We start from the raw sequence: 15,602 nt of genomic DNA on the forward strand, positions 1-15,602 counted from the left end.
TTTTCCTTCTTTTATGTTTCAAAGAATGTATTATGCTGAATTCTGTGAGACACACATCTCTCAAGAATAGGACTCTCTCATCTAGTGATTTAATGAACACTGAGATGCACTGAAATCTATCCTTCAATTCTCATCTATCCCAAAGGAATAAAAAAAGAAACCCTGGGCTTTAAACAGCTGCTTTTATAAAAGCTCCAAGAGTCTACGACTGCCTTTTACTTTATGTTTCCTATAGAGCCATAGTGTTCACTACTGATTTAGCTACTGATATCATCATTATTGGAGAAGGAAATGGCAACCCACTCCAGCACTCTTGCCTGGAAAATCCCACGGATGGAGGAACCTGGTGGGCTACGGTCCATGGGGTCGCAAAGACTCATGCATGACTGAGCGACTTCACTTCATCATCATTATTATTTATGGACTTCCCTGGTGGCTCAATGGTAAAGAATCCACCTGCCAATGCAGGAGACACATGAGATGTGGGTTTGATCCCTGGGTCAGAAGATCCCCTGGAGAAGGAAAATGATAACCCACTCCAGTATTCTCGCCTGGGAATACCATGGAGAGAAGAGGCTGGTGGGCTACAGTCCATGGGTCCCAAAGAGTTGGACACAATGCATGCAAATTCAATTCACTGTCATTATTACTGAATGGTAAAGGTAAGTTAAGTATTTGATGGCTTGAAGGAGAAAATGTTGATAAAAAAACTTTTATGACAAAATATAAATTGCTTGCATGTTTTTCTAAGAATAAGTAATCACAGACTTAAATGAATTTGAGATGTAACTTCTTATTCTTTTGAATAGGGTAAATGTTCAAATTAAAGCAATTTTTATTTTTTTTTGCTTTTACATTTCTTTGCACTATATATTTAAAAGGAAGAAAAAATCACATTCAACTCAGAGATTTCTTTTGGTTCTACCAGATGTGCTTCACACATAGGTGATGAGTGGTATATACTACTATGCATTATGGAGCATGATGCTCATATCTGTGGAAAATTCTGTAAATACAACTCAGAGTGACTATAATTCAAATCAAGATCCTCAGAAAAGTTTAAGTACAGATTCTTCATAATTTTCTATAAATATTTATGGATAATCACTAATAATGTATGGTTTTCTAAAAATCACATTTCTAGAAAACATTGTTTTATGTTGAAATTAACAATAGTTTGATTTTTTTCCCCAGGACAGTTGTATTACATCATGAGCCTGGTAGTAAATGTGAGTTGAATCATCACAAGTTCCAGAGTCAAAAAATGAATTAATGCTCAGAAGGAAAATTATGGATAGATATGATTTAAGAGGCAAGAAAGAATAAGGAGTAAGAAACACAACTAATTATAATATGAAAAATACAATAAAGCATTAAAATTTTAGAAGAGTCATATTAATGGAATCTGCCAAGAACAAAGTGTGAATTTAACTACATTGGTTTAGGTACTGGTACTTCTACTTAAGGTGAAAAAGTAGGAACAACATTCAAAATTACTGATAATGCAATAAATGTACTAAACAATTTGTATTTACAAATATTATCAACAGTCTTGTCTAAATTCTTGATATCATTATAAAACAAGTAACAGTAAGGCACCATTCACTGATAGTACAAGTCAGCATATCTTGTTAATTTCTTCATTTATTTTTAACTCACCTAATTTCCACCACAACTCCATGACAGAGGTGCAATTATTACTCTCAATGAGGGGTTTAGGTAAGCTGCCCAAGTCACACAGGTGCTAAATGGCTGGACTGAGTTAAGCCTAGGCTGAACTCTTAACATCCATAGTCTTTAGACTCAAAATATAACTGAGTCATTTGCTTATAAAAATTTTGACCTTTTAAAGACCAAGCTTGTTGAGTGAAAATATGCCTTTCACTGTTCCATAAAATAGAACAAGAACAGGTATTCTAAGCAGCTGGGAGAAGTTCAGGGACCATGTAAAAAACAGACACTGAACACTGAAATCGTGTTCCTTATTTAAGGGACGGTACCTTATTTAGGTGCTATTCAGGTATACTGTGTCATAGTGAAGATACTTTACACATATTTCTCTTTGTGACTTAATTTCCATACCTTCCAGATGTATTCTTCAGTATGGCGAGAGCATCTGGGTAGCCATCCATGTTGTAATCTCCAATATGAAGGGTAATTGGAATTGGTATTTCAGTTGGTTGCTGTTCATGCACATACGGCACAAAGCCCCAGAGGGTACCCTTACTGCTAAAATCCCGTAGGACAGGAGTCCACTGTGGGTTAAGAGGAAAAATTAGATTTTATAGTCATTTTAGGAAAAAAATTCACCATTTGTAAAACAAATGATCCACAAAAAATCCTCAAGATATGTATCATCTTTCTTAAGTTGTATCTCTGCAAAATGGCAGAGTATTATAATTTACTTTGATAAATAGGTAATTGACACTCTAAAAAAATAAGTCTACCTTATAATTTATCAGTAGTCATCTTTCCTTGAACTAGCATATAGAACCTTAAAAAGTTTTTCACAGAATAAGGAATTTTAGGATTGAGCTTATGTTATCAAACATGTTGTTGAACTGACCATTTAAAAATGTGTGTTGGAGACTTCCCTGGTGGTCCGGTGGTTAATAATCTACCCCACAATGCAGGGACACTGGTTTAATCCCTGGTCTGGAAAGATCCCACATGCCGCAGAGCAACTAAGCCTGTGACCCACAACTACTGAGCCTATATGCTCTAGAACCTGTGCTCTGCAACAAGAGAAGCCAACACAATGAGAAGACCACACACCACAACTAGAGAGTAGGCCCAGTTTTCTGCAAATAGAGAAAGCCCGTGTGCAGCAATGGAGACCCAATGCAGCCAACAAAAAAATAAAATTAAACAAATGAATAAACAAACAGAATATGTGTTAAGTGAAAATATGAAGATAATGAATACTTTTAAAATTGTAATAGCTAATACTGATATCCTTTTGAAGGACCAGTTTAGGAAGAAAATTAGAACATGACAGACTCTTCCTTGTTCTTCTGCTCTGCCTCTTATACATGATGATGACTTTAGTCACCATGCTCAGAAACAAGCAGCTCTGAGGCTTTCCAAACAATACTAGCCCTGACAAGCTCTCTGAGCCCAGGAGAATGAGCTTTGTTGCCAAAACAGCTGGAAGCTACATTTTACATAAATTCTTTACTTATCTACTGATTATAATGAAGAAAACACAGAGAATAGGTTCATTTCAAAATGAGCTTTGGTAAAGCCTGTTCTCTTCTGAATGCCCAAATCTTTACTTTTAATAACCTAATGTAAACTAAAAATCTGAAGACTGGAAATCAATACATTAAAATTAGAGATGTGTCCACAACTAGCAAGAGCATAGATACTGGCACATAGTCTGAAGATGTCTAGATAGAAGCAGATGCAGTTGGCTTGAAATGACACAGGCCAAACATGCCCACAGATATTTTTTTCCTTGTAAGCAGGTGGCTCATATACATGGCTCCAAGCCAAACTACATAAAAAGTGAATTCTTGAAAAGTGTTTAGTACATAGAACATCCCAAACATTTTCTATGTATTCAAAGAAAGCATAATTTGCCAAGGAAAAAGGACAAATATGGCTTAACTATAAAGACAAATTTATAGAAAACAAGCAGCTTAAAAAACTGATATGCATCTAATGAAATTTTCAATCTTTCTTAAAGCAAAAGCATTGTATATCATCAAAATGTTTTAACATTTCACATGACTGAAAAAAAACTGCTGCTTTTATTTTGGAAGAGGATGAGAAATTTCACAAAATGTCGAGTTATCTCAAGTTTCTGAACAGGATGACAGTTTATTAATGAGGATAAAGTACTTCTGTTAAGGTAAATGTATTAAGGTCTAAGAAGTAAAAAGATTTTTCATTAATGTGACATTCTTAACAGTCAACAAAGAACTGTGACATTTATCTTCCCATAGAGAGATGACTGTATAATTTGAAAATACAGTAGTCTGTCACTTGAAGACAGGCTGCAATTACTAGGTATACTTAGAGCTATGAACCAATGATGAGGTGTTTCTTGACCTAATATTTTCAGCGATTCAAAACTTTCAAAAAGTTCAAGATAATACAGATTATGGGTTTAAGAGTTACATGTTTTTAGAATGCTGACTATAGGAAGACTTGAAGATATGTTTTCTCTAGTGTCTTAGTATGAAAGGTGATACTTCCTACCCATAAGGGCTATAAAAATCAAGATGCCATTCTATCATCTTTTTTATCCCAAAATAGAAAATATAATTAATTCTACTACTGTATTACTGGTTTCCTTTCAGGTGTTATAAATATTGAAAAATTCTCAATGTCATAAGCTATCAGTCCCACATTTAAAAAATTTTTTTATCATTCCCACATTAATGCTGGGACTATCAGATTCTGAATTGTTTGCCAACAAGCTACAGGAATAAAGTTGACATAAAAGAACAAAATAGATCTAGACATCACAAATAAAACAAGATTAGCCTTGAAACTAGATATAGTGTTCTTCTACTTAATTCTTTATTATAGTCATAGTGTGTCTTACCATATTCCCAGCATATAAAAGGCTAACAGATCATATAATTGCAGGATCAATAATGGGTTTCTTGGGACTTTCCTAGGGGTCCAGTGATTAAGAATCCGCCTTGCAATGCAGGGGACCTGGGTTCAATCCCTGGTTGAGGAAGTATAATCTCACATGCCATAGAGCAAGTAAGCCCACACTTCACAACTAGAGAGTTTGTGCACTGCAACAAAAGATCCTGCATGCCGCAACTAAGACCACACACAGTCAAATAAATATTAAAAAAAGGAATGGGTTTTCTTTATGAGAAATCATTGCAATACATTCCAATCGCAGTACTTTTTCTCTCAGTAAACCAACAAAAATAGATTTAAATGCATTTTATTAAGTTAACATGGAGGAGGAGTGTTGGTTGTCATACACAAAGTAAGGTGCCACGTCTGAGCCTGAGAATTACACTCAAAGACAGACTAATGGGAGAAAAGCTGATATGAACACAAGAGTCCTCCTAAGGAGGACTTTTCTCCTAAGGAGAATGAAGACCTTACTTGGGTTTAAAATTGGGAAAGAGGTATGTCAAGGTTATATATTGTCACCCTGCTTATTTAACTTATATGCAGAGTACATCATGTGAAATGCTGGGCTAGATGACTCACAGCTGGATTGTTGGGAGAAATATCAACAACCTTACATATGCAGATGATACCACTCTAATGGCAGAAAGCAAAGAGGAACTAAAGAGCCTCTTGATGCAGGTGGAAGAGGAGAGTGAAAAAGCTGGTTTAAAACTTAACATTCAAAAAACAAAGATCAAGGCATTCGGTCCCATCATTTCATAGTAACAGAAGGGGAAAAAGTGGAAACAGTGACAGATTTTATTTTCTTGGGCTCCAAAATCACTGTGGATGGTGACTTTAGCCATGAAAACAGAAGACAGGTGTTCCTTGGAAGAAAAGCTATGACAAACCTATACAGAGTATTAAAAAGCAGACACATCGCTTTGCCAACAAGGGCAGCTTAGCCAAAGCTATGGTTTTTCCAGTAGTCATGTACAATGAGAGTTGGACCACAAAGATGGCTGAGTGCCAAAGAAATGATGCTTTCAAACTGTGGTGCTGGAGAAGACTCTTGACAGTCCCTTGGACTGCAAGGAGATCCAACCAGTCAATCCTAAAGGAAATCAGTCCTGAGTATTCTTTGGAAGGAATGATGCTGAAGCTGCAATACTTCGGCTACTGGATGCTAAGAGCCAACTCATTGGAAAAGACTTACTGGGACAGATTGAGGGTAGGAGGAGAAGGGGGTGACAGAGAATGACGTGGTTGGATGGCATCACTGACTCAACGGACATGAGTGTGAACAAACTTAGGAGACAGTGAAGGACAGGAAAGCCCATCATGATGCAGTCCATGGAATCTCAAAGAGTCAGTCACGACTTAGTGACTGAACAACAAGTTAAAATGAGAAAGTAAACTTATTGTTGTTTTTTCTCTTTTCTGATTCTTCAGATACTTCTCTAACCTCTGAAATTGTTTGCCGAGATTGTAACCTTACTTACATTAAAAAACAAGTACATGTACCTGCTTTGCTCCAGATCTTGCTAAGTAAATGACACTTTTCTGGCAGTTTTTGTCTTCACAGCCTGGCAGTAAGTGATCCATGTTTCCATCTCCATCTGCCAAAAGAAACTTAAAAAGTTCATTAACAGCCACAAAATGGTGCTCCTGTATAGCAGATTACATTTCCTATCTTTTCAAAGTCTGCATCACTCTAGATAAACTGAGGAATCTGATGCATGGTTTTATAGTTTATGTGATTCAATTAAAGAATTACTCTGGCTCTTGCTATCTGTTACCTGGACTGTGACTGGTTTTAAACTGCTCACTTTTCTTTGGCTAAATGTTTATCCAGTGTTGGAAAAACACCTTGTCTCAGGGCTTTAATGTTAAAATCATCACTTAAAAAATGTAGCTTGTGACTTAGACAATTATCATTGCTGCATGGGAGGAAACTAGGCATGTCAATAGTAACCCATTATTATTTGACTGATTTTGGATGTTTTTACATAACTTTTAAGCCTCTTTTATACAGCATAAATTTCAAGAGTTATAAAGCTTTCTGCAATCTAGATTCTAAAAAGAACCAGTATATTTTTATCAATAAAAAGGCAAATGAAGGGAATACACATGTCATTTCCAACTGACTGATTTTTAAACAGCTGCAGAATGGTCTGCAAAGACCTCCAGAGATGATGTTACTGAGGAACTTGGAATCATTTCCTCTAGTGCTCCCTCCTATCTACTGTCCCTACCTGATGGAAGTTTACAAATTTTGATGTTCTAGAGTTAAATTTCTACAGGGACATTCACACAATGGAGTAATCATGTAGCTTTTAAATTTAGAGCCTCATTTTGTATTTCTTCAGAATAAATATGGATTTATTTGCAATGGTTTAATGTATCATTTAATGTGTACCAAGGTAGTAGTACCTTCACTTGGAAGGCTATATAAGGGTTAAAAACAAAAGAAGTCTTTGTGTAGGTTTAAATATCAATATTAAGAGAGATATGTAACTAAAACAAGTCTATCAAGTATCCAATAATGTATTCAAAAGGAAAAAAAGAAAATTTAGGTTGTGTGAGATGAAAATCTAGCCAATGGAAGCTGACCTCAGCAAGGAAAAGGCATATCATAGTGAAAAATGAGTTTCTTTGATTCAATTTCATGGTTTAATTACTTATGATTCTCATAGGTAATACTCTGTGTGATAACAAACCCTTATAGGAGTATAACATTAAATAAAACAGTTGAATAATGGAAGCACAGAAATTATCTGTGATACGGCAGTAGTACATCTGAACTACTGTGAAAGCAGTTGAGAGAGAGAGATGCAACTCTAGGCAGGAATACTTGGAAAGGAGAAGGCTATCCAAGGACACAAACATATATCATAGTTAGAAAAAAAAAAAAAGTAGGAGCTCGCCAAGTAAGAATTAAATACAAAGTGTGATTTATAAACTGGGTCTAGTAATAACATAGGCTTCATTAAAAGCCCAATCATTTCATTGTGATTATTCTGGGACTAATCAGAAGAAGACAGTTAACAAGTCTCTGTCTTTCATTTTTACCCCAAAGTCAAAATACTCAGATTAGATTCTATTTACACTTTTCTTTTCTGCTAGTTTCTCTTTCTTCCAAGTAGTTTCCTATTTCCCCAAGTATTTTGGCGATGACTTGGCTGAAATTTAATACTGGCAAATAACTTATCTCTGTTAAACATATAACTAACTCACATCATAACATCATAAACATATCTTTTTGTAAGAATTATCAGTAATATTTTATAGATATGGCTATAGAAATCTAGAACTCTATCAAAGAAGGTGCTCCTTATGCTGACTCTTTTTTTAAATTTTAATTAAAAAATTTTTTCCCTTTATTTTTATTAGTTGGAGGGTAGTGGTTTTTGCCATACATTGACATGAATCAGCCATGGATTTACGTGTGTTCCCCATCCTGATTCCTCTTCCCACCTCCCTCCCCATCCCATCCCTCTGGGTCTTCCCAGTGCACCAGCCCTGAGCACTTGTCTCATGAATCCAACCTGGGCTGGCGATCTGTTTCACACTTGATAATATACATGTTTCAATGCTATTCTCTTAGATCATCCCACCCTCGCCTTCTCCCACAGAGTCCAAAAGTCTGTTCTATACCTCTGTGTCTCTTTTTCTGTCCTGCATATAGGGTTACCATTACCATCTTTCTAAATTCCATATATATGTGTTAGTATACTATATTGGTGTTTATCTTTCTGGCTTACTTCACTTTGTGTAACGGGCTCCACTTTCATCCATCTCATTAGAACTGATTCAAATGTATTCTTTTTAATGGCTGAGTAATATTCCATTGTGTATATGTACCACAGCTTCCTTATCCATTCGTCTGCTGATGGGCATCTAGGTTGCTTCCATGTCCTGGCAATTATAAACAGTGCTGCGATGAACAGTGGGGTACACGGCTCTTTCAGATCTGGTTTCCTCAGCGTGTATGCCCAGGAGTGGGATTGCTGGGTCATATGGCAGTTCTATTTCCAGTTTTTTAAGGAATCTCCACACTGTTCTCTATAGTGGCTGTACTACTTTGTATTATGCTGACTCTTTAAGTGCTATTTTTTGATCCTCAGTGATAGAAAAGGTTTCTGAGATTCCAACTTCATGTCCTAAGGAAATTTTCTCTCTCTTAAAGGCAACAAACTTTTAAATTCCACGTTTCACTTTTCTACATTTAAAAAAAAAACTTTTTTATTTGTAAATTATTTAAACTTAAACTTGAATAATAAAAGTAGTACAAGAAGTCCTGAACACGTTTTAACCAGATTGACCTGTTAACATTTTATGCCATTTTATTCGATCATTTGTGTGCTCTGTGAAATCATTTTTTTTTCTGAACCATAATTATATACATTACAGCCTCTCACCCCTAAATACTTTAGTGTGCATTTTCTATGAATAGGGATATTCTCTTAAACAACCACAATACAACTATTAATTCACACAGACAATCTTATCTATTGTACTGTATCTATATTCCAGTCTCGTTCATTGACCTAATAATGTCATTTGTAGCATTTTTGACCCTCTAACATAGGATCCAGAGTCCAGGAGCAGAACTGCATTTAGTTGTTATTTTTGTTGTGCTTTTCAGTTGCTAAGTCATTTCCAACTCTTTGCTACCCCATGGACTGCAGCATGCCAGGCTCCTCTGTCCTCCACTATCTCCCAGAGTTTGCTCATATTGATGTTCATGGACTCAGTGATGCTAACCATCTCATCCTCTGCTGCCCTCTTATCCTTTCACCTTCAATTTTTCCCAGCATCAGGGTCTTTTCCATGGAGTTGGCTCTTCGCACCAGGTGGCCAAAGGACTGGAGCTTCAGCTTCATCATCAGTTACAATGAATATTCAGTCCTTCCAATATATTGGCTGGATCTCCTTGCAGTTATTTTTAGTCTCCTTTAACCTAGAATATTTTCATAGCCTGTGTCTTTTACAATCTATATATCTTTTTTGTTTTTAAACCTCAGATGACAGGAATTTCTTACTTTTTTAGTAAGTTATTATGCCTGAGGAAGAAAGTAGTTTCAGGAAAATGTTTCATATAAGTCAGAGGCACAAGGCTAGGAACTAGTAATACGCAAATTCTCTGAAAAATAATGTGACTATGAGGAAAGTCATGCTGATAGAGGTCCCACTCTGTGAACTTAGCATACATTTCTTAAAGAAGTCCCAGGAATTATTAAGTTCAGATTGTCTTCTCAAGACTTCAACATGTTACGTATCTCAAGTTTCTTTGAGAGATAAATTACCTCTCAAAGGTTCAAGTGAAATTGTAACAGAAGGAATCACATTTTGATTCACTCATTCTATAAAACGTGACATAAAATTTGGCCTGTTGAATGTCAGGACTGCTAGAGACTAAAGTTCACACTAACTACATGCTAATTTCCATCTGATGTTAACCTTAATGAAATTTCAAATGAAATTATTCTCTAAAACAGATAATTTTAATGAGATAGATATGATTCAAACTGACTTTCCCCAAAATTTTAATTTTAAAATCAAGAAAACACTAAAATAGTTTTCATCAAAATGGACTATAATGAATTTTGGTGTAATAATTTTTCTGGTTTTAATTAAGCAGAGGACAAAGAAGATATGTTTTCAAATGAAATTATTCTCTAAAACAGATAATTTTAATGAGATAGATATGATTCAAACTGACTTTCCCCAAAATTTTAATTTTAAAATCAAGAAAACACTAAAATAGTTTTCATCAAAATGGAATATAATGAATTTTGGTGTAATAATTTTTCTGGTTTTAATTAAGCAGAGGACAAAGAAGATATGTATGAGCAAGGGTCACATTTATGTTTCCTCTTAAAAATTCATAACATTTTCAGTATCTTGAAATTAACTGACCTGTGGTATCATTTAATCAAATTACAACTCATTGTTCTGGCCCCAGATTACCCATTAACACTGTAAACCACAGGTTCTTTAATGCAGTATTCCCAAAGTATGGCTTCCAGTCGAACAGTCTCAACATCACCTAGGAACTTACTAGAAATGTCTATTCTTATGCCCCTGTCCAGAACTAATGAATAAGAACCTCTGCTGCTGCTGCTGCTGCTAATTCGCTTCAGTCATGTCTGACTCTGTGTGACCCCATAGACGGCAGCCCACCAGGCTCCACCGTCCCTGGGATTCTCCAGGCAAGAACACTGGAGTGGGTTGCCATTTCCTTCTTCAATGCATGAAAGTGAAGTCGCTCAGTTGTGTCCAACTCTTCTCGACCCCATGGACTGCAGCCTACCAGACTCCTCCATCCATGGGATTTTCCAGGCAACAGTACTGGAGTGGGGTGCCATTACCTTCTCTGTAAGAACCTCTGAGGATGGGGCAAAGCATATGCCCTCTGGTTGAACCACTGTTCTCAGGTACTTCTGCTAGCCTTCCACTAATACCAGGGGTTGTTACACATAGCCTATGTCTGTCTTGATCATGTTCTCCATTAACAACAAACTACTTTTGCTAATCATATTTCACTATTCATTTAGGACTCAGTCCGTGTCTTACTTCAAGCTCTTGAGACTGAATCAAAGTTGTCTTTTGCCCATTTGTGTACCTCTTGAAGTGAAGTGACCTGTACACGTATCATAAACTCCTTATTGCCAAATTCAGACTTAAATTGAAGAAAGTAGGGAAAACCACTAGACCATTCAGGTATGTCCTAAATCAAATCCCTTATGATTATACAGGGGAAGTGACAAATAGATTCAAGGGAAAAGATCTGATAGAGTGCCTGAAGAACTATGGACGGAGGTTTGTGACATTGTACAGGAGGCAGTGATCAAGACCATCCCCAAGAAAAAGAGAAGCAAAAAGGCAAAATGATTGTCTGAGGAGGCCTTAAAAATAGCTACCAAAAGAAGAGAAGTGAAAGGCAAAGGAGAAAAGGAAAGATATACCCATTTGAATGCAGAGTTCCAAAGAATAACAAGGAGAGGTAAGAAAGCCTCTCTCAGTAATCACTGCAAAGAAATAAGAGGAAAACAATAGAATGGGAAAGACTAGAGATCTCTCCAAGAAAATTAGATATACCAAGGGAACTTTTCATGCAAAGATGGGCACAATAAAGGACAAAAATGGTATGGAACTAACAGAAGCAGAAGATATTAAGAAGAGGTGGCAAGAACACACAGAAGAACTATACAAAAAAGATCTTCATGACCCAGATAATCACGATGGTGGGATCACTCACCTAGAGCCAGATATCCTAGAATGTGAAGTCAAGTGGGCCTTAGGAAGCATCACTATGAACAAACCTAGTGGAGGTGATGGAATTCTAGCTGAGCTATTTCAAATCTTAAAAGATGATGCTGTGAAAGTGCTGCACTCAATATGCCAGCAAATTTGGAAAACTCAGTAGGGGCCAAAGGACTGGAAAAGGTCAGTTTTCATTCCAATCCCTAAGAAAGGCAATGCCAAAGAATGCTCAAACTACCGCACAATTGCACTCATCTCACACGCTAGCAAAGTAATGCTCAAAATTCTCCAAGTCAGGCTTCCTTCAATAATACATGAACTGTGAAATTCCAGATGTTCAAGCTGGTTTTAGAAAAGGCAGAGAAACCAGAGATCAAATTGCCAACATCTGTTGGATCATCGAAAAAGCAAGAGAGTTCCAGAAAAACATCTATTTCTGCTTTATTGACTACGCCAAAGCCTTTGATTGTGTGGATCACAATAATCTGTGGAAAATTCTTCAAGAGATGAGAATATCATACTACCTGACCTGCTTCCTGAGAAATCTGTATGCAGGTCAAGAAGCAACAGTTAAAACTGGACAGGGAACAACAGACTGATTCCAAATCAGGAAAGAAGTACGTCAAGGCTGTATATTGTCACCCTGCTTATTTAACTTATATTCAGAGTACATCATAAGAAACACTGGGCTGGATGAAGCACAAGCTGGAATCAAGATTGCTGGGGGAAATATCAATAATCTCAGATTGCAGATGACACCACCCTTATGGCAGAAAGTGAAGAAGAACTAAAGAGCCTCTTGATGAAAGTGAAAGAAGAGAGTGAAAAAGTTGGCTTAAAGCTCAACATTCAGAAAACTAAGATCATGGTATCGGGTCCCATCACTTCATGGCAAATAGATGGGGAAACAGTGGAAACAGTGGCTGACTTTGTTTTTCTGGGCTCCAAAATCACTGCAGATGGTGACTGCAGCCATGAAATTAAAAGACGCTTACTCCTTGGGAAGTTATGACCAACCCAGACAGCATATTAAAAAGCAGAGACATTGTCAACTAAGGTCTGTTTAGTCAAAGCTATGGTTTTACCAGTAGTCATGTATGGATGTGAGATCTGGACTATAAAGAAAGCTGAGCGCCGAAGAATTGATGGTTTTGAACTGTGATGCTGGAGAAGACTACTGAGAATCCCGTGGACAGCAAAGAGATTCAACCAGTCGGTCCTAAAGGAAATCAGTCCCGGATACTCATTGGAAAGACTGATGCTGAAGCTGAAATTCCAATACCACCTGATGTGGCCACCTGATGTGAAGAACTGACTCATTTGAAAAGACCCTGATGCTAGGAAAGGTTGAAGGCAGGAGAAGGGGATGACAGAGGATGAGATGGTTAGATGGCATCACTGACTCAATAAGCATGAGGTTGAGTAAACTCCGGGAGTTGGTAATGGACGGGGAGGCCTGACGTGCTGTAGTCCATGGGGTCGCAAAGAGTCGGACACGAATGACCAATTAAACTGAACTGACTGAAGTGAAAGTCTCTCAGTTGTGTTTGACTCTTTGTAACCCCACGGACTGCAGCTTGCCAGGCTACTCTGTCCTTTGAAATCTACAGGTAAGAATACTGGAGTAGGTAGCCGTTCCCTTCTCCACAGGATTTTCCCAACCCAGGGACTGAACCCAGGTCTCCCGCACTGCATGTGGATTCTTTACTATCTGAGCTACCAGGGAAGCTGTGTATGTCTTGGGCAGGTCAAATCATGACTGCAGTGAAACAATTAGTACTATACATAAAATAATTGTTTTGGTGAATGTCTTGGCATTTTGTGAGAGTATATGGAGATTTTAATGTAATGGCAAGAAGGCAGAACTAAGATCAGTTAGATTTAGATTTTAATCTGGTTTAACTCCTAAACAGTAATTAGACACATACTTTTGGGGAAAAACCTGAAAAACACTTTAAAATATTAGGATTGACAGGGAACAGGTATAGCTGTTTCTATATTTTTTTTAGGATTGTGACACGTAGTCAGGTTTTTAGAAATTCTCCTTCCATCTCTTGGCCCCAGCCTCCCTCTACAATGGCAATCACCAAAGCAGTTTATCCTGTGCATTCTTTATCACATAGGCTGTGCATATTCATATACCATTAATATAAATGATTCTGTACAAACAGTAGGGTACACTACATACTTTCTGGTGCCTTGAATTTTTAAAATATTTATTTATTTTGACTGCACTGGTTCTTTGTTGCCATGTGTGTTTTCTCTAGTTGCAGCGAGTTTTGGCTACTCTATAGCTGCAGTGAGCAGGCTTCTCATTGCTGTGACTTCTCTTGTTAAGGAGCACAGGCTCTAGGGTGCACGAGGTCAACAGTTGTGGCATATGGGCTTAGTTGCCCAACAGCATGTGGAATCTTTTTGGACCAGGGATCGAATCTGTGTCCCCAGCATTGGTAGGTAGATTTTCTACCACTGGATCAGCAGGGAAGTTCTGAATTTTTTTTTTTTTAATATATCTTTGAGAACATTACACACTGATAAATTTATATCTGCCTCATATATAATATAGTATTATACTTTATGGATATATCTCAGTATAGCTAACTCTCTTGTTGTCGTGGGTTCAGTTGCTAAGTCATGTTGGACCCCTCGCAACCCCAGGGACTGCAGCATGGCAGGCTTCCCTGTCCTTTAGGAGTTCACTCACATTCATGTCTACTGAGTCAGCGGTGCTACTGATGTGCTTTCAATCTTTCGGTAATCAAAGCAATCCAACAATGAATGACTTTGCACATATAATGTCTCATCTTTGAGAGATTACAGTTAAATTCCTAAAATGGAAATTACTGACTCATAGATTATATATGATTAAAGTTTTTATTTTAACCTCCATAGAGGAGTAGTTCTCAAACTAGTTAAAGAACCCTTCATACTCTTAAAGAGTGGGTAACCCCAACAAGCTTTGTTAACATGGGTTATATATATGAGTATTTCTATTAGTATACTTGGCACTAAGACTAAAAAATAATTAAATATCTAAGTGAAAATACAAACCATAAATATATTAAGTGTAAAGATAACTAATATCTTCAGGAAAAAATAACTTTTCTGAAATAAAAACATTTGGCAATAAGAATGTCATTATATGGCCTGGTATATAGAAAAGCTTGATTTTTCATGCTACTTTTATATTCAATCTATTGTTTTGGTTGACAAATATGAAAATATGTAGGGGGGACTTTCAAGATGGTGGAGGAACAGGACATGGAGAACACCTTCTTCCCCACAAATAAATTAAAAAATCACTTGCGTGGAGAACAACTCCACACAGAACATCTTCTAAATATCTTCAGACTTTTAGAAAGGCAAACTAATCTCACTGGAGTGAGGTAGAGCAACAGACAGAGACTAAAAGGGAGACAGAGGATTTCAGGATAGAGACCTGCACCCTGGGGAAAGGAGTTGTGAAGCGGTGGGGTGGTCTCTGCACACTAGGAAACTCCCTCACAGGTGGGATCAGAGGGGAGCTTCGGAACCTCAGAGGGGAGTGCAGTGTAGTGAGACAGGTGCTCTGAAGGCCAAACAGAGAAAATTCACCACAGAGTTTGTGCCAAGGGGCACTTCCCTGACAAGAAGTGGCTCACATGCTAGTGTCTGCCTGCAGTGAGTGGCGGATTGGTGCGGAGGCCCTAGGCCTCCCTGGCTGGGCCTCAGGGAGAGGGCCAGGGCTGACTGCCATGAAGATACTC

The 15,602-nt window shown here is 37.3% G+C and overlaps 1 protein-coding gene across 1 annotated transcript; it reads right to left on the reverse strand.

The window, feature by feature from the left end:
- Window positions 1-1,720: 1,720 nt before the first annotated feature.
- LOC122436509 (T-cell immunomodulatory protein-like) lies at window positions 1,721-6,244 on the reverse strand. The gene is made up of 2 exons (XM_043460287.1): window positions 6,112-6,244; window positions 1,721-2,255 (listed from the first exon to the last, which is right to left on the reverse strand). Exons 1-2 carry the CDS (start codon window positions 6,190-6,192, stop codon window positions 2,070-2,072), a joined length of 267 nt encoding a protein of 88 aa, XP_043316222.1. The 5' UTR covers window positions 6,193-6,244; the 3' UTR covers window positions 1,721-2,069.
- Between the last annotated feature and the right edge of the window lie 9,358 nt (window positions 6,245-15,602).

The sequence above is a fragment of the Cervus canadensis genome, unplaced genomic scaffold (assembly GCF_019320065.1).
Source record: "Cervus canadensis isolate Bull #8, Minnesota unplaced genomic scaffold, ASM1932006v1 Scaffold_057, whole genome shotgun sequence".
NCBI lineage: Eukaryota > Metazoa > Chordata > Mammalia > Artiodactyla > Cervidae > Cervus > Cervus canadensis.